Source organism: Phoca vitulina, unplaced genomic scaffold (genome assembly GCF_004348235.1).
Source record: "Phoca vitulina isolate PV1807 unplaced genomic scaffold, GSC_HSeal_1.0 scaffold8, whole genome shotgun sequence".
In the NCBI taxonomy this organism is placed as follows: Eukaryota; Metazoa; Chordata; class Mammalia; order Carnivora; family Phocidae; genus Phoca; species Phoca vitulina.
The window spans coordinates 43,639,665-43,659,442 of record NW_022589711.1 but is presented as its reverse complement, the minus strand read 5'-3'; the positions used below and the strand labels follow the sequence as shown (position 1 = coordinate 43,659,442).

General features: G+C 35.3%; 1 protein-coding gene across 3 annotated transcripts in view; it reads left to right on the top strand.

Moving 5' to 3' along the window:
- The window catches only part of GOLGB1 (golgin B1), a 98,859-nt gene that overhangs the window by 37,826 nt on the left and 41,255 nt on the right, over positions 1-19,778 (top strand). The window contains exons 6-11 of one of the 3 annotated variants that reach the window (XM_032406653.1): positions 533-658; positions 2,899-3,003; positions 4,088-4,201; positions 5,834-6,236; positions 8,082-8,191; positions 17,612-17,726. In XM_032406653.1, the coding sequence (XP_032262544.1) occupies positions 533-658; positions 2,899-3,003; positions 4,088-4,201; positions 5,834-6,236; positions 8,082-8,191; positions 17,612-17,726 (973 nt within the window). Of the gene's footprint in view, positions 1-532; positions 659-2,880; positions 3,004-4,087; positions 4,202-5,833; positions 6,237-8,081; positions 8,192-17,611; positions 17,727-19,778 lie in introns of all 3 variants that reach the window. The other 2 variants (XM_032406652.1, XM_032406654.1) reach the window with 2 other exon arrangements.

Sequence of the window (19,778 nt, the reverse complement as noted above, 5' to 3'; positions counted from 1 at the left end):
TGCCAATTTAAGCTGCTGTTCTAAGATTGGCCAGCCGTGCTTTCCAGTAAGAACTTGTTGGCTCTTTGGGGGTTTTCCTGTTCTCAAGGCCATTAATGTTGCTCTGTTGCTGCCTGCTTCCTCTTGCATAGACTCTAATACCATGCAGGTCTTGTGCCTTTTGGTGGTTTGCTCTACCTGCTTGTATTTGGGGTTTTGGGGACTACCTTCCTAATTTTTTTTTTTTTACCTTCCTAATTTTATTATAAATATTGTCCATGGGTTTTTGGTTTTACTATTTAGTTGTATTGTCTGTTTCTATGTGAGGATTCAGAGAAGTTGAAAAAGTGCTGCTATTGCTTCTGTCTTCCTCTGACAAATAATTCTGATAATTACTTTTTAAAAACCTCAGCACATGCAGTTCCCTTTTGTGTTAAGTGCAAATTAGAAGGATATTGGTAGGTATTTTGGGCAGTTGAGAAAGGGAGGTCAAAGAATTAGGAGTGCTAATTCTTTTGTTTAAATAAATATTTTTTCCCTTCTATGTCTTCAGTTTGATAAGAGTTCAACAGAGATGGAAGAATTTTTAACAATGAAGCAACAGCTCCAAGAGAAGGAGGAACTCATTAGCACTCTGAAAGCCCAGCTCAGCCAGACGCAGGCAGAGCAAGCTGCTCAGGTAGGTTGGAAGGTACCTCATAAGCATTAGAATAAAGAATCATGAAAGTCTAACGGTGACAAGCCAATTCAGACAGTCACTTTCTAAAACCTTAGTATATAAAAGTATGGTAGCTAGAATGTTATAGTAGGAATTAGGAGGGTGTAGTAGAAGAAGAAATTAGAAGTGTTATTTACCTTGATGAATTTGCCATAGCCTATTTTATGGCTGTTTCTTAGTTCTACAAGCCTGAAATTTGGTTTTAATAGCACACAGAAATTCAGTCTCTTAGGAATGGACTCACGTTGTTTGAAAGAGACTGGTAGATAAACCAAAAGAAATACAAATGATTAGGTCCATTCTTTCCCTATAGTAAAACCTTAATAGGAAGTTAAATTATAATCAGAAGATTACTTGTGAGCATATAATGAGAAAGTGGTGTAGGTTACGTGATTCAATGTTAAATGGCACTAGTATGTAATATTCCTCATATTTATTTCTGATACCAGGATCAGGCTGTTTGGACTGGCATTCTCAACTCCTTCTGTCTGGCTATTTTTCTAAATTTCCAGTTTGACCGCCCACCTCTCTATTTTTCCTTTGAGAATGCTTTTGACTTGTGAAACTTTTTTTCCCCTGAAGCATCTTTGCATGATAGCTATTCTTTTCCATTGAATGTTTCATTTTTTGATAACTTACGGTATTAATGATGTTTCCTGTCCACGGATGGCCTGCTGCTGTGTATACAGTTAAAATTGTATATCTTGAAATCCTTACTTTTACCTATTAGCTTTTATTGTGTTCTTTTTATGTATAAGCACTATCTACAATGTATGATGGAGAAATGCAAAATGTGATTTTTACCGAGTGGCTTAAAACATGGAAAGCCAATAATATAAATATATTAACAGATCCATCATAATGCAAGCCATTCAGAATAAGTGAATAGTAAGCATCAGCACAAATGGAAAGTATTTTGAGAGGTGAAGGAGGTTACCATGAGTGTGACATCCAAGGAAGGTATATAGAAAAAATTAGGATTTAGGCAAAACTGTGATGGATAGATAATAATCTCAACAAGATAGTTGAAAGTATTCCATTTGTGGGAAATGGTCTCAGCAAGATCACAGAGAGAAAAAAGAATATGGTACGTTTATAGGAAAGGATCTGTAGATGCATTTGGCTAATGAAGGACGCCAGTGCCTGTACACTTGCAACACAGGAGTCCAAATTCATAGTGACGTCAGAATTCAGATAATCAAAAAAATTATGTAGATTTTTTTCCTATGTAGAAGGAGAGCCGAGGTCAATTCAAGGTGTCACAAATTGAGAAATTAGCAATAGTTGAAGGACCAATACAAAATGGGCAAGCTAAGACCAGGTCAGCATGCTCAACTACAGATCTTAAGGAAATAAATCAGCAGGCATTCATCTACAGACACATACATCCTCAAAACAAAACTAAAACACTGATACTAAACAGCTCACGGTCAAATTTTTCCATTTTATTCTGTTAAGAGCCAGTTATAAGTGAGGGTGATCTAGAAACCTGCAAGTAATGACGACTGAAAATAGCTGGGGGAGGTGGTGTGGGTTTGGAAATACACCAAGTTCTTTGGTAGAAGCAGTTCTTTGAAGATAAGACTAGCCAATATCCCTCATGAATATGGATGCAGAAATTCTCAGTAAAATACTAGCAAAACGAATCCAGCAATACATTAAAAAAAAAAAATCACTCACCACAATCAAGTGGGATTTATTCCAGTTGTAGAGAATTTTGAATAAAAGATCTGTTAGTTTGAAGTTTGACTTATAGGGTATGATAATTTCACTGAAAGTTTTAGACCATGAGTGTGCTATTTATGTGCCTAAGATTTAAGAGAAATCTAATTTCACTTTGTAGTTTTAATATTCTAATCTCTGCAGAACTTTTGAAAGATATACCTCGCATCCAAGTATATACCTCTTGTATATTTAAACATTTCTAATAACCATGCAAATATAGTTTTTCATCAAAATTTATATTTGGGCTGATTTCTGAGTTTGATAATAGGATTTCTCTTATATTTGGAAATTCCTGTCAGGCCTCTCTTCCAACATTCTCATCCTTGACATTAAAAATTTAATTAAATTCTATTGTCTATCAGTTCTCAGTGTCCGTCTTTGGAGAATAGTGTGTGAGTTTTGTTCGTGCAATATTCGGGGAGTGTAACGTGTATAGTTTCTTTGGTGTGTGTCTTTAGTTGAGTTCCATGCAGCAGGTGGTCCGAGAGAAAGATGCCCGCTTTGAAACACAAGTTCGTCTTCATGAAGATGAGCTTCTTCAGTTAGTAACCCAGGCAGATGTGGAAACAGAGATGCAACAGGTGTGTTGCTAAAACTTAGTAGAATGACTGTCATTTGGTTAACATTTAATTAAATGATCACAGCCACTTTTTTACCTTTACATACTGCTTTCCACTTGGTCTTAGTGTGCTCCTTAATTGGCTTCTTTTTGATGATCTTGTCTTCTGTTGCATATTAATTATTTATTTTTTCTTGTCCTTACCTTGCCTTTTATTCCTCTAACCAGGTTGTTGGTACTGAAAAGCTGAATTTAATTGGCAAATGTATTTGGTAGTCAGAAATTGGTTTCTCTTCAGTTTGCCAATTGTAGCTTCATTAAAGACCTGAGCCAAAGCTTCAAATCAATGAAGCCAGTTTTAAACTTTGAAAAAATTAAAGATGAAAAGGAGTGATTTTGAAACCATAAAGTCTTTTACTAAATTGATTATTCTTAAAAAAAAAAATAATTGAGTATATTTTGGAAATTGGCTTCATTGTTTTTATCATCTACTAACTGAAAGGTATTTGTTTTTATTTAGTGTGTACTTCAGTGTGGTAACCAAAAGTGCTCCAGTGGTATTTCATGGTTGATCCATTTAATTGTTTTTGGGTGAAAACTTCTTCCAAGTCCTAAGTAATCCTTCAGAATATACTTTTTGAAGTAGAATATTAATGTATACACGTATTATTGATTTATTTATCCAACAAATGTTTATCGAGTGCATGTCCAGTGCATGAAGCTAGAAGAGAAATGGTTCTTGCCTGCAGAGAATGTTCTTTTTGGTGAGTGAGATATACATGTACTTATGTTACTTAGGTGTAGGACATTGACTCTATAATTTTAAAAGCGGATGTATCATTTTCTCGATTATTGAAAAGACTCCCTAATTCAGGGGCTTGCTTGTGTCTCAGTTTAGCTGTTGTCAGTGTACTGGAGAAGGCATTTTTGGAGATTCTTTTTTGCTGCTGGTTGGGGAGCATGGCATGCTGGTGTCCCACTCTTTAATCTGCCATCCTCAACATTCAAAAATCTTAAGTACACAAATCTACATGATCTTTTGAAAGGTAAACAGATAATGGTGCTCATTAGTTTAGCACATTGTATCTAAAACATTTCCTTCTCAGAAATTGAGGGTGCTGCAGAGGAAGCTTGAAGAGCATGAAGAAGCCTTATTGGGCCGTGCTCAGGTCGTGGGCTTGCTGCAACAGGAGCTGACAACCGCCGAACAGAAAAACCAGGTACTGCCTTGTGCGCTTTACTGCCTGCCTTGGGAGTGGAGTAACTCCATTTCCACTTTATTTTTATTTATTTATTTATTTATTTATTTATTTATTTATTTATTTATTTATTTTGGGGTGGGGCATGGGAAGGGGCAGAGGGAGAGAGAGAATCTTAAGCAAGCTCCCCATCTAGGGCAGAGTTCGACACGGGGCCCCATCTCACACCCCTGAGATCATGATCTGAGCCGAAACCTAAGAGTCTGACTGAGCCACCCAGGTGTCCCCATTTCCACTTTAGTTTCCAGGCAGCATGTATAAAATCATTAGGTCTTCTGAGAATTGATGCCATTTATTCATTCTTTCAACAAATACCCTGTGCTTAAGTGGTGGTGATAACAATGATGAGCAAAACGGATAACGTTCCTTCTCTCTATCTTTCATTGTGGCTGTTTTTCTTTGTGCTTTTAGGTCTAGGACCCTAGTTTCTCTAGAATGTCATACTGTCCTCTAGTGAGTTTCCTTTGCTATCTCAAATGGTTCTTGTGCTTTAGGTACTATCCATTGTTTTGGTTGATTCTCTATTCTCTCTCGGCTTGAAGTAATTCACCATGCAATATTCCCCGAATCTAAAGTGATCAGACACTGATGTTCCAAAATCTTAAGGTCAAGTATCTCCTCCCAGGCTGTAACCCATCCTGTTATTCCCTTTCTCAGACTGTCCTGACCTTCATTCTCATTGAGATCCCTCAATCCTTTCACTTTGTTCCTCTGGTATGTTAGTTCCTTCTTGGGCTTTCTCCTTTCCCCGTGTGCTATTGCCCCATGTTTGACCATTTGGACTATTCTTTTATCAGCCCTTGGATTCCCCGTGTCCTTATCTTACCACATCCAAGGAGCCAAGTACTAATGTGGAATCAGTGCTACAGTCCACATTCTCTGCTTGTTCATCTGGGTGCTGCATGCTGCTGGAGGAAGTCCGTCATCTCCTTCTAAATTTTCAACTCTCCTTGGGGAGGACTTTCTTGCATAGAAGCATTTTCCCGTATCTCCCATCCTAATAAAACCTATATCCTGATCCCAAGCCCCCTCTCTCACTGTCATCACATAGTTGGGTTCAAATCTCAGTTGTGCCTCTTACTAGATAGTTACTATATAAATAGTTACAGCTATGTGACTTTTGGCGAATTTCCCTTCTTCTCTGCTCCTGTTAATACCTTTTAAGTATCTCTCTCATGGCCTCTACCGTTTTTGTATTATAATTATCTGGTTAAATGTGACTGTCCCACTGAACTCTGAGTTCCATGAGGGCAGGGACTCCATTCATTCATTCAGTATGTAGTGAGCACCAGGTACTCAATATGACATGTACTGTGCTAGGTGCTGGAGAACAATGATGATAAAACAAAGTCCCTTCCCTTATTGAACTTATTTTGTAATGGGAGAGACAGAAAGTAAGAGATAATGGCACAAGTAAATGTGTATGAGTATAAATTGTTAGAAGTATCAAGAAGCGAAAACAGGGTCTTATGAAATTGTAGGTTAGGTCCTGAGTGTCTAGCCCCATGCTTCATCTAGAAGAGGCATTTCACTATGCGTATTGAAATGAAAGAATGAATTTATGGCTTATGAGGCTTTGCCTTTTTTTCTTAGATGCTCTCTCAGCAGTTACAGCAGATGGAAGCTGAGCATCATACTTTAAGGAACACTGTGGAAACAGAAAGACAAGAGTCCAAGATTCTGATGGAAAAGATGCAACTTGAGGTGGCAGAGAGAAAATTATCCTTCCATAACCTGCAGGAAGAAATGCATCATCTTCTGGAACAGCTTGAGCAAGCAGGTCAAGCTCAGGCTGAACTACAGTCCCGGTACAGTGCTTTGGAACAGAAGCACAAAGCAGAAATGGAAGAGAAGATCTCTCACATTTTGAGTCTTCAAAAGACTGAGCAAGAACTACACTCTGCCTGTGATGCTCTAAAGGAGGAAAATTCAAAGCTTATCCAAGATAAGAGTGAACAGGCAGTTCATTCAGCCCAGGCCATTCAGCAACTGAAAGGTCAGTATTTGATTGCCTTTCAAGTCCTGTTGTCTAGCACCTGAGTAGCTCCTATTTCCAAATTTCTGGGATCTGTTAATGACATGATTTGCTCAAATCAGTTGAATCAGTAGAAGAATTAAGAATTCATCTCTTCTGAATTCGTTGTCATTTCTCCTATCTCTGGCTGGAGTTATAAACTGGCTTAATATTATAATTATCATCACGGTAATAAAAACTATTGATAGTGATGTGTCATATATTAAAAAGAATGCTATGTGAAACATGACTTCCGTCTGAAGGGTTCAGTGACTGAAATGAATAGGATTTGAATTAATTTTTGGAAAACTCAGGCTAATTTGCAGTGACATGGATGGAACTAGAGGGTATTCTGCTAAGCAAAATAAGTCAATCAGAGAAAGACAAGTATCATATGATCTCACTGATATGAGGAATTCTTAATCTCAGGAAACAAATAGGGTTGCTGGAATGGTGCAGGGTGGGAGGGATGGGGTGGCTGGGTGATGGACATTGGGGAGGGTATGTGCTATGGTGAGCGCTGTGAATTGTGTAACACTGATGAATCACAGACCTCTGAAACAAATAATACATTATATGTTTAAAAAAAAAAAGAAAAAAGAAGATAGTAGGAAGGGAAAAATGAAGGGGGGAAATCGGAGGGGGAGACGAACCATGAGAGACTATGGACTCTGAGAAACAAACTGAGGGTTTTAGAGGGGAGGGGGTGGGGGGATGGGTTAGCCTGGTGTTGGGTATTAAAGAGGGCACGTATTGCATGGAGCACTGGGTGTTATACGCAAACAAAGAATCATGGAACACTACATCAAAAACTAATGATGTATGGTGACTAACATAATAAAACAAAATTAATTTAAAAAAATATAAAAATGGAAAACTCAGGCTAGATCTTGGTGCATAGGTAGGGAGACTGAATTGCATGGCGTCATCCTTACTTCTAAAGATGGATCTGAATACTTTTCTTATAGGTGATAAGCTCTTTCTAAGGAAAACTTTTATCCTGTAAGAAGGTTTAGTGAAAACTTATTTTTTAAAAAAGTGTTATTATTAAAGTAATACAGGGGCACCTGGGTTGCTCAGTTGGTTAAGCATCTAATTCTTGGTTTCGACTCAGGTTCTGATCTCATGGGTTGTGGGATCGAGTCCCACATTGGGCTCCACGCTTAGTGTGGAAACCGCTTGGGATTTTCTCTCTCCTTTCCCTCTGCCCCTCCCCCACCAGAGTGCACACACTTTCTCTCTTGCGCTCTCTCTCTCTCTCTCTCAAATAAATAAATAAATCTTAAAAAATAAAGTAATACACGCCTCTAATTTAATTTAATTCTAATAGAATATTTAAAGGAAAGATTTTAGAAAGACTTAAGTTTAAGATCTCTACTGAGGAACTGAACATTAACCAGAAAGCCTCCAGGGGTATTACATGGAAACAGTGTGTTACATGAGCACACTCTCCTCTTAACTGGACTATGTACATGTTTAGAGTTGTGCTATCTTACCTCAGTGGGATTCATAATGCTTCAGTGAAGAGTGAAGAAAATAAAATTTAAAAATACTAAAGGCATTTTCAAGGGGGAAAGGAAAAATGACTTTGTGAAAAATTCTAAGCCCATTTTATTTTACCTTTTAAGGAAGTGGTTTACTGAGATGCCCTTTGGTCCTTCAGAGCATTTAAACAGTTACAAACATGTTGTCATTGGTATCATAGTTTTAATTAAGATAACTGACCTAGAGTGAATAGCATGTGGTGTATCTCTAGAAGGTAATAGCTTACCAAGTTTCAGACTTGCAGCAGAGATCATTTCTCTTTACTTACTTTCTTTTCCTTAGATCAACTCCAGCAAAAATCCAAAGAAATTAGCCAATTTCTAAGCAGACCAACCTTGCAAAAACATGAAACAGCATCTCAGACTTCTCTCCCAGATACTGAGGATACACAGGTAATTAAGTGTATACTTCTAATGAATATGGTGTTTGTCTTTGCTGTATCATACTTGGGTGCTCTAATGGTCCAGAAAGTAATATAAGCTGTCTTTTATCCAGAAAATAATATAAGTCTTTTCTGCCTGATAAGATGCTTTTTTGGAGTTGATTCCATTTGAAAGGAATGATGAAAAACATTAATTTAGTGTCTCAACAATGATTAATGAGAAAATAATAGATAACAAACACCATGATCTCAGGAGCCTTTCTGATTCTAAGGTCTTAAAATTCTGTATTGAAAATAAATCATTGTTTTTGATTTTGTAATCAGTTTTCTCAGCTGAGAAGTCAATTTTGTTTTTGGTAGACTGAAATTTGATCAGCTTTAATGCACATAATTCAGTGTAACCAGACTTAAAAGTCTATTCTAGAAATCATAATCCTCCCATTAATTAATTAACAGTAAAAACTTTAATTACCAATTAGCTGTTGTTTGGCCAGTATATTCTCTTTGCCTTCTCTAAAAATCTCTATGGGAAGCTATATTATAATCACCAGAAGGCTGCTTATAGAGCATGATTATCAGAACAAGGAGAGTTAGTTTGATGATCTTAATTGGCTAGTGTCAAGCTGTGATAACTGGATTTATTCATCTCCATTATAAGATTATACCCTTCCAAACTGACAGACATTATGACCAGCAGAGTTCCATGGTCCCTGGGTAGTACTGTGCACTGATAAAAATTTTTGCTTCCTGGTTTCTAGAATGTAGGCTTTCTAATCTCTTCTGTTCTCAAAATCACAACTTTTTTCTCCAGTGTTTAAGAACATTTTTCAGTAATTGCAAAAAAGTTGAAAGAATTTGTTACTGAACACCTATATACCCACCATCTAGATTCTGTCAACATTTTACTATATTTGCTTTATCAAATATCCATTTATCCATCCACCAATTCATCTTAATTTTTTATGTGTTTCACAGCAAGTTGTAGACATGAGTACCTTTTTCATCATGCATATCATTGACTAAATTTTAATATTTATTAATAGTTCTTTTTCTTTGTAGTAATAAGTTTTACAGAACATGAAATGTATAAATATTAAGTGTACCAGTCATTGAGTTTTGTCAAATGCATACACCTGTGTTACTCAAATCCCTGTCAAGATATATCACTATCACCCTACAGAGTATCCTCATATCCTTTCACAGCCAATCACATCCCAACCTTCTAGGGCTGACCAGTGTTCTGTTTTTTTCACCATAGATTAATTTTGCCTGTTTTACAACATCATGTAAATGTAATCATGCAATATATATGCTTTTTTGTGTAAAGCTTCTTACACTCAGCATGTTTTGAGTTTCATCCAGATTGTTTCATATATCATAATATACTCTTTTATATTGCTGAGAAGTACTCCATTTTGTGAATATACTGCATTTTCCTTTTGCATTATTGTGCTGTAATTTCCTGTTGATGAATACCTGGGCTTTTTCATGTTTTGGCCATTATGAATTAAGCTGCTATAAACATACTTGTACAAGTATTTGTGTGGACATATGTTTTCATTTGTTTTCAGTAAATACTAGTTGAGGAATTGCTGGGCCATAGAATATGTATTTAGCCTTATAAGAAACGGCCAGATCATTTCCCAAAGTCATATTATTTTATATTCCCACCTAAGATATATGAGAATTATAATTGTTCCACATCTTCTCCAAGATTTGATATTGTCAGTTTAAAAAATTTTAGCCATTCTAATGGGTGCATGGTGGTATCTCATAGTTTTAATTTTCATTTCCCTGATGACAAATGATGTTAGACATTTTTTCTTGAGATTCTTGGCCATTTGTATATATCTTCTTTTGATGGAGTGTCTTTTCAAGTCATTCCTCCACTTAAAAAATCAAGTTCTTTGTCCTTTTATTACCAAGTAGTAGGGATTCTTTATATATTCTGAATGCCAATTTATTTTCAGATCTTTTTGGTGACTGTTTTCTCCCATACTATAGCTTCCCTCCTATTCATGTTCTTCATGATGTCTTTTAATTAGCAGACATTTTATAATTTTGATGAAATCTATCATTTATCACTTTTTTTATGGATATCATTTTCTGTCTCCTAACTATGAAACCTTTGCTTAATGCCAAGTCATGAAGAATTTTCTCTTATGTTCTTCCACAAGCTTTATGGTTTTAACTTTCCCAGTTAAGTCTCTGAACCTCACATAAATTTTTGTGTGTGGTGTAAGGTAAGGGTCAAGGTTTATTTGGATTGTTGAGAGTTTTTGGCTATTATAAATAAAGCTTCTGTGAATATTCTTTTACAAATATTTTTGTAGTAGAGACCTATGCTCTCTTTACTCTCAGTAAATATCTCGCAGTGGAATGCCTGGGTCATGTAGGTATTTGGGAGGTTTTAAGATACTGCCAGACTGTTTGCAAAGTGGTTTGTACCATTTTCCATTCCCACCATCAGTGTATGAGAGTTCCAGGGGTAAGCCTCGCTTGGTAATGATATATTATCCTTCTATTTTGTTGAATTACATTTGTTAAAATTTTGTTTTAAAGCTTTGCGTCGTGTGCATGAGGAATGTTTGTCTGTTGTGTTTTTTGTAATTTCTTTATCTGGTTTTGCAGTATGAGTAATGCTGGCCTTTTAGAATGAATTGGGAAGTATTCCTTCCTCTTCAGTTTTTTGGGGGAAGATTTTGTGTAGACTGGGTATTATATTTTCCTTAAATGCTTTGTGGAAATACACCAATGAAGCCATCTAGTCCTGGAGTTACCTTTGTGGGTGCATTTTTCTCTACTAATTCCATTTGTAGTTATATGGCTATTCAGGTTATCTGTTTCTTTTTTACTGAACTTTGGGGTTTTATATCTTTTAGGGAATTTGTCCATTTCATCTAAAGTGTCAAATTTATAGGACTAAAGCTGTTCACAATAGTCCCTAATTATCCCTTTTGATATCTGTAGAACTATAGTGATGTCAGCTCTCTTATTCCTGATATTTGTAATTTGTGTTTTCTTTCTTATACAGGTTAGACTGCCCAAAGGTTTACTAACTTTACTGATCTCAGAAAATCAGCTTTTGTTTCATTGATTCTCTTTTGTTTTCTGTTTTCTATTTTATTGATATCTACTTAATCTTTATTATGTCCTTTCTTTTGTTTACTTTGGATTTGATTTCCTCTTTTCTTAGCTTCTTAAGGTAGAGGCTGAGGCCACTGGTTTGAGAACTTTTGTACTTCTAACATAGGTGTTTTGTACTATAAATTTCTCCCTACAATCTGCTTTAGCATATCCCACAAATTCTGTTGTGTTTTCATTTTCACTTAGTTCAAAATACTAATTTCCTATTTGATTTCTTCTCTGCCTCGGGTTATTTAGTTTCCAGATATTTGGGGATGATGTGCTCAGAGCTCTTTCTATTTCTGATTTTTATTTTAATTCTATTATGGTCAGAACATACTTTGTATAACTTGAATCTTTTAGAATTGATTGAGACTTTTATGGCCCAGAATATTGTCTATTTTGTCAAATGTTCCATGTGTACTTGAAAATAATGTATAGTTTGCTGTTATTGACTGGAGTGTTCTATAAATGTCTATCATGTAAGGTTGGTTGATAGTATTATTCAAGTATACTATATTCTTGTTGCTTTTCTGCTTGTTCTCTCAATTATTGACTGGAGTATTAAGATCTCAGATTATAGTTGTGGATTTATCTATTTCTCCTTGTTCTATCAGGTTTTACATCATGTATTTTCAAGCTGTGTTACTATGGGCTTAAACATTTAGGATTTTTAGGTCTTAATTAAGTGACCCATTTATCATTATGAAATGACCTTCTTTATCCCTGGTGACATTTGTGACATTCTTTGCTTTGAAATGTCCTTTTGTTTGATATTAATATAGCTACTGGACTTTTTTTTTTTTAAGATTTTATTTGTTTAATTGAGAGCGAGAGTGAGAGCGAGAGAGCGCACAAGCAGGGCAAGGGGCAAAGGGAGAAGCTGACTGAGCCAACCAGGCACCTGGCTTTTCTTTATACTGGTGTCAAAAGATATATCTTTTTTTCATTTTGTTACTTTTAACCTATTTGTATCTTTGTATTTAAAGTGCATTGCTTGTATGCAGCACAGAATTTGAGCCTCCTTCTTATCCAGTATGTCAGTCTCTGCCTTGTAAACTGCAGTGTTCAGACCCATTTACATGAATGTTACTGATATAATTTCAAAAGTCTCTCTCCTTGCTATTTGTTTTCTATTTTACCAATTGTTTTCTTATCTTTTTTTTTTTTTTTTACTTTCTCTTCCTTTAAAAAACTAGGTTGAGTACTTTTTATGGTTTTGTTTTTCTCTTCTTACAGGTTATTAGCTATAATTCTTTGTTTTGTTATTCTAGTGGCCACATTATGGATTATAGTCTCTATCTTTATCATAGTTTACCTTCACATAGTATTATGCTGCTTCCTGTATAGAATAAGAACTTTATACTCACATACTTGCATTTCTTCACTTCTGGGATTTATGTTATTATTGTTTTACTCACATATATATTATAAACAAAAAATGCAAAAATATAACATATATAAACAAATTGTTATGTAAATGGTTATTTATTCAATTATTTTTTAAAGACAGTTGAATAATAAAATATTTAACTATCACTGCAGTTACCATTTCTGGTACTTTTTATTCTTTAGGGTAGATCAGGGATTGGCAGTCTGTTTCTGAAAAGGGTCAAATAGTGAATATTTTAGGCTTGTGAGCCATATGGTCTTTTTTGCAGCTCTTCAGCTGCCATTATAAAGCAAGAGCAGACATAGAACAAAGGCAAACAAATGGTTGTGACTGACTTCCAGTAAAACTTTATTTCCAAAAATAGGTAGAAGGCCTCAAAGTTGGTGAACTCTCGTGTAGTTTCATATTCCCATCTGGTATTGTTTTCTCTCTGCCTGAAGGACTTCCTTTAACTTGCCTGTGTGTGTGTGTGCATGTGTGTACATGTGCATGATTGTGCAGGTCCACTGGTGATTTCTTAAAGCTCTTATATGTCTGAAGACATCTTTATCTCTCCATTGTTGTTGAAAGATATTTTTGCTAACTACAGAATTCTACATTGATAGTTTTTTTTTCTTTCAGTGCTTCAAGGCTGTTACCCTACAGTCTTTTTTCTTGCATTTTTTTTTTTTTGACAAGAAATTTGCTATTATCCTTTCCTTTTTTTTTTTTCCTGGCTGCTTTTAGGGTTTTATAACTGGTTTTGAATACTTGGATTAGGCTGTACCGTAGTGTAGTTTTCTTCATGTTTCTTGTGCTTGGAGTTCATGAAGCCTTTTGAATCTTTGTGTTTATAGTTTTCATCAGTTTGGAAAATTTTCCACCATTAACTAGTCAAATAATGTTTTCTGATTCTCTCCCCTCCTTTGGGGAATCCATTCACACCTATATTAGATTACTTGAAGTTTTTCTAGAACCCACTGATGCTCTTTTAATGGTTTTGGATTTTTTTTCTTTTATTTTAGTTCATGTCTTCAAGTTCACTAATCCTTTCTTCCTTAATGTCCAATTTGTTGTTAATCCCATCTCATGTTTTATTTATCTGAAACATTGTAATTTTCTTTTCTAGAAGTTTGCTTGGGCTTTTAAAATATATATTCTATGGTTTTATTTGATCTTTTTGCATATACAGAATGCAGCTAAAACTTTTTTAATGCCCTTATTTATTTATTTATTTATTTATTTATTTAAACTAGGCTCCATGGAGCCCAGTGCGGGGCTTGAATTCGCAACCCTCAGATCAAGACCAGAGCTGACATCAAGAGTCAGATGTTTAACTGACTGAGCCACCCAGGAGCCCCAGCCTTATCTTTTTTTTATTGGAAATATAGTTGACACACAGTGTTACATTAGTTTCAAGTGTACAACATAGTGATTCAACAGTTCTGTACATTATGCAATGCTCACCATACAATGCTATTATAGTACCATGGACTGTATTCCCTATGCTGTGCCTTTCATCCCTGTAACTTATTCATTCCATAACTGGGAAGCCAGTACCTCCCACTCCCCTTCACCCATTTTGTCCCCCCCACCCCTCTGGCAACTATCATTTTGTTCTCTGTATTTATGGGTCTGTTTCTGCTTTTTGTTTGTTTTTTAAATGCCACCTAGAAGTGAAATCATATGGTATTTATCTTTCCTTGTCTGTAAAGTCCTTATCTTTTACTTCTAACATCTATGTCAATCCTGGGTCAGTTTCAGTTGCTTATTCTCTTCATTGTGGCTTATATTTTCCCGCTTCTGTGCATTCCTAATAATATTTGATTGGTTGCCAGACACTATGGGTACTGGGTATATTTGTATTCACATAAATATTTTAATGGGATGCAGTTAAGTTACTTGAAAAAATTTGATCCTTTTGGGTCTTGCTTCTTTGATTTATTAGGCAGGTCTCCATTAGTACTCAGTCATTCCTTGCTACTGAGGCAAGACCTCACTGAATATTCTACTCGATACCTTGTGAAGTCTAAGTTTTCCACATTTGGCTGTGGGAGCAAGCACTCCTCCAGGCTCTGTGCAAGCACCAAGTATTGTTTTCTAATCTCTTCAGATAGTTTTGGATAGTTCTGATAGCGTTGGATGATTTCCTCACATTCATGTCCTGCTCTGTACCCCACCAAATACTTGTTGTGGACCCTCTGCAGATCTCCAGGGTTTTTTCTGTATGCAGCTCTCTCCTGTCTGGTGCTCTGTTCTGAACTTCACTTACCTTGATTTCCCTCCTCAACTCAAGGATTCCACTAGGCTCTGCTTAGGTTTTCCCTTCTTGGGTCACAGCCTGGAAATTGGCTTAATGCATTAAGCTTGGTCAGGTGTAGGCTCACCTCATTCTTTCCCACCTCTTAGGGTTCACTCTTCTTAGTTGCCTGATCCCTAGTATTTTGAAAATTATTGTTTCATTATTTTATCTTTTTTTTTTTTTTGTCGTTGTTTCAGCTGGAAGGATAAGTCTGTTCCATTTTACTCTATGTTTGGCAGAAACAAAAGTCCTCTATTGGATTTTTAGCTATATCTTTTTACAAAAATACTTTTAAGTGGTTGCTCTAGGAAGTATGATACACATCTTTAACTTTTCAGTCTTCTTAGAGTAATTACTTTACAACTTCACCTAAAATGTAGAGACCTTGTCATCATAAATCCTTTCCCTATTCTTTATGCTGTAGGTGCTGTATGTATTATATTAATGAAAGTTAGAAATCCCATAACACAATTTTAACATTTATATTTTAAACAGTCATATGTATTTGAAAGAAATTAAAAGGAAAATATTGACTTTTATACTTACCCATATGTTTACTATTTGTGATGCACTTTCCTATCTGATATCAGATTTCCATCTGATACCATTTTCCTTTGGCCTCTAGAATGTCCTGTGGTATCTTTGTAGTGCAGGTCTATTGGTAAAAAAATTCTCTTAGTTTTCTCTTATCTAAAAATGTCTTTATTTTGCTTTTATTCCTGAATGATATTTTGTACAGGATATATAATTCTGGATGGACAGAATTCAAGACTTTAAAGATTCTGTTTTACTATTTCCTGGCCTACATTTTTCTCCCAACAATTGGTGAAATTATTCAAATTATTGTTCCCCTCCATGTAAAGTATTGTTTTTTTTCTTGGATGATTTTAAGACTTTTCTCCTTATCTTTGTGAATACTTAGTTGTGGTTTTCTTTGTAATTTTCTCACCTAGATTTTGTTGAATTTCTTATATGTATAAACTTATGTTTGGGAAAATTTTTGTTATTATTTCTTCAAATAATTTTTTTCTCTCCATTATGTCCTTGCTCTCCTGTGGTACTCCAATTACAAATATATTGAACCTTTTATTTTCTCACAAGTTCCTGAGGCTCTGTTCACTTTTTCTTTTTTTTTTAAATTTCAGATTGGATAATTTCTGTTGATTTCTCTTCAGGTTCACCAAGACTTTCTTCTTTCATCTAGATTTTACTATTAAGCCTACCCATTGAGTATTTCATTTCAGGCATCCTGTTTTTTAGTTCTAGAATTTCTGGGTAGTTCATTATTTTGCAGTTTCTTTGTACTACTAAGATTTCCTATCTTTTCTTTCCTGTCTTATGAGCATATTTTCCTTTATGTCCTGAGCATACTTATAATAGCTTCTTTAAAATTCTTTTTTTCTACTTCTAAAATCTGCATCATTTTGTGCTTGGTGTTTGTTGATTATGTTTTCTCTTGAGAATAGGTGACATTTCCTTGTTTCTTTGTGTGATGAGTGATTTTGTATTGTAACCTGAATATTGTGAATGTTTTGCTCATAAGATTCTCTTCTTTCTAAAACTCTTTTAAAGAGTTTTGATTACTTTTTAAAAGCCAGTTATTTAGATTCAAACCACAAACTCTGGCCTGTGATAGGCAGCATTCAAAACTCAGTTATTTTTGCCTTAGCTCTTCTGTTTTGAGTCAGCCCTGCAAATGCATGTTCATTCTTCAGCCAGAGATTGGGCTAAGTTTATACATAGAATTTAGGGCTCCCTCTTGCTGAATTTTTTCTCCTTTCTTTGATTTTGCCTCTCATAGTCTGGCAGCTGTGGTTCTCCCAAAGTCTGTCTTCTCATTTTCCAAGTTCTCATTCTGTGGCTTTTCTGTCAGTGTTTTACTTGTTCTGTGTAATGCAAACTGGGAACTTCCCTCAGGATAAAAGTCATAGAATCCTTAAACTCATCTCTTGCCATTTCTTTAAACATCAAATGAAGATTTAGGACTGAGTGAGCTATACAGACCTTCAGGGCTCAAAAATTTTGCACTTTTATGAAGAATTGTATAAATTAATCCCCTTGGAGAAGAAAAACATATAAAATGACATACAGTTAAGGATGTGTCATAATTAGATGTATGCCTCACTAGGAAAACCAAACCAATATGGATGCATAAATGAAGCACAAGATAATTTTTATTTTCCTTGAAAAAAAACAAAAACAGTTATGGCTCTTCTTCCTTTTTTAAAGGTTACATGTTAACTTTTGTTCCTGTCCTTCTATGGGAATCTCTGTTCATGTTTAGTCTCCTATACAAGAGTGACCTTATTATCAAGTGGCATTAATCAAACTTTGTAATATTACTTATGGACCTGAAAATCTTTTTTCATATGCAATAGACTTGAGATTTCTGTCTTTGTAATCCAGCGTCCATTTTTAAATTTGAAAGCCAATGAACTAGAAGTGTGTGTGAAAGATTTTTTATCTAAGGATAAAAAGCATTACTTTAAAGATGCAGATAAGTAGATGCCATTTTTAAAGTATTTTCATGCTAGAGAACTTGTAGAAGACAAAAATGCCAGAGCCTCTCTGGGCATTAGTGTCAAAGTTTTCACTGAGAATCATTAATTTGTTGTCTTTCTACAATTTAGGCAGTCACTGAGGAGAATATTGCCTTTTTGCAGAAGCAAGTGGTAGAACTAGAGAATGAAAAGAGAGCTTTGCTCCTTAGTTCTATAGAACTGGAAGAGCTGAAAGCTGAGAATGGTATGTATAAATGAAAACCATAATTCTCTCTTTTTAACCTACATGTGCCTCTACTTTTATCACTTACATATATAACATGTAGATTTTCTGATTCTATGACAATAAAGATCTTAGCACAGCTGGTAGTTATTAAAGATAGGATTAATACACAATAAACAATTAAAGCACCATACCAGTGTTTATGTAAGTATAACATTTTGCATTATGGGCTATAAATGCTGCAGGATATCTGTATTATATTTATTTTGGAGTGGTCAAGGAATCTTCAGGAGCATGGCTTGAATAGGACCTTAATAAGATGACGAATTTTTAAATAGGCAAAATGAAGAAAGAAAGTACATTCCTAGTAATAAATTTGGGGGATGAGGTAACACAGATCAGTATAAATAAAAGTCCAAAAGTAGAAAACATTTTTGGGTTTTGCTCATGTTGTATACTGCTTAGAACCCTATCCCTTTAGCCAGGCTAATTCTTACTCATCTTTCAGGCCTCAACTAGGGTATTATCTTTTTCAGGAAGTTTACCCTGATCCCTGTCAGTTGGGTTAAATTTTTGTGCCTCTATAACATTCTTACATTCCTTTAACATTGTATTAAAATCATCTGTTTATGTTTATATTTTATTCTATAAGATCTTCAGAGATAAAGTATAAGCCTTTCAAGTGTAGGAACAATTTTTCTTTTTCATCTTTGCTTTACTTTTTACCAAGAACTAGTATAGTCCCTGGCAAATAGTGGCTGCCAAATAAAGTTTTGTTGGATTGAACTAAAGTTAGCATTTTATTCTGGTAGACTGTATGAATAGTTAGTAAAAGTAAATACTTCCTTCCATTTATCATTTACTTGACAAGAACCTTGATGGTTTTAGTAACATGTAGTTAATAGTGCATTAATGATCTATTTTATCCTTGATAAACTGGACTACTGTGCTTTATCTTCTAAGAGTGAGAATGAATTTGTACCATTTCTTAAACTCTAAAGACAGTATTTCCACCTTAACCATTTTTCAGTTCTCCTTAGCTCTAAATACTGGGGATTATATATATTTATTAGCCCGTTCCCACCATTGCTGATACATAAAGAACACCACAAATTCAGCTCATTATTCAACCCACTTGAAGCACTTCTTTGAGACCTTATCCATGATGCTTACTTTGCAGTTTTGCAAACAATACCTATCACTGTCACGTAGCTCGTTACAGTTTAGAGCTGTTACACGAGTTCCATTCTCTTTGCTTTATCCTGCAGGGATCACTGGCCTTAAGATTTTCTGTATTAGTTTTTGTGTTTGGTCTCAGGTTATTTTTGCTTCATGTATCATATTCTATTCAACTCACCTTTTGTACTTCCATTTCTACCCCTGGTACCTCTTCCTCAAATAATCTTGTGAGGTATCTGAACGCATTATATACTGTGTTGAATTTATTTGTTTCATGAATTGTCATTCATTCATTTAGCAGATTTCTATGGTACCTATTCTATGTGCCAGGCAGTAATCTAGTTGCTGCGGATACTGCCCTGAGGATATTAGAGGGGAAGATAGGCCATAAACAGGTATATAAATAAGAACATTTCAGAGAGTGATAAGTATTATGATAAAAATAAAAAGAAAGTGCAGGTATGCCTGGGGGGAAGAGGAAAGCAGCATTAGAGTGGTCAGGGTAGGCCTCTCTGTTAACTTGAAACCTGAATGATGAAAAGGGGACGGCCATGCAAACAGGCTGAGCAAAGAGCATTCCAAACAGAGCAAAAAGGTAGGGCAAATAACCATGAGGTCTGAATAAACTTGGTATGTTTGCAGACAGAAGTAAGACCAGTATTTTGTGGAGTAGAGTGAACAAAAAAGGGGCAGTGCCCAAGAGGAGGTTGTAGAGTAAGTGGGGTCAACTCGTGAGAGCCCATGTAGGTCACATTAAGACATCTAGATGTAGTGTACAAAGTATGCTTTTTTTCCCTTTACTATATCTGTCTTAGCTTCTCAGAAAGAGTATAAACTTCTTGGAGGCATATTAATAATCAGTATTTTTATCCTTGAAGATACTACTACCCTTTT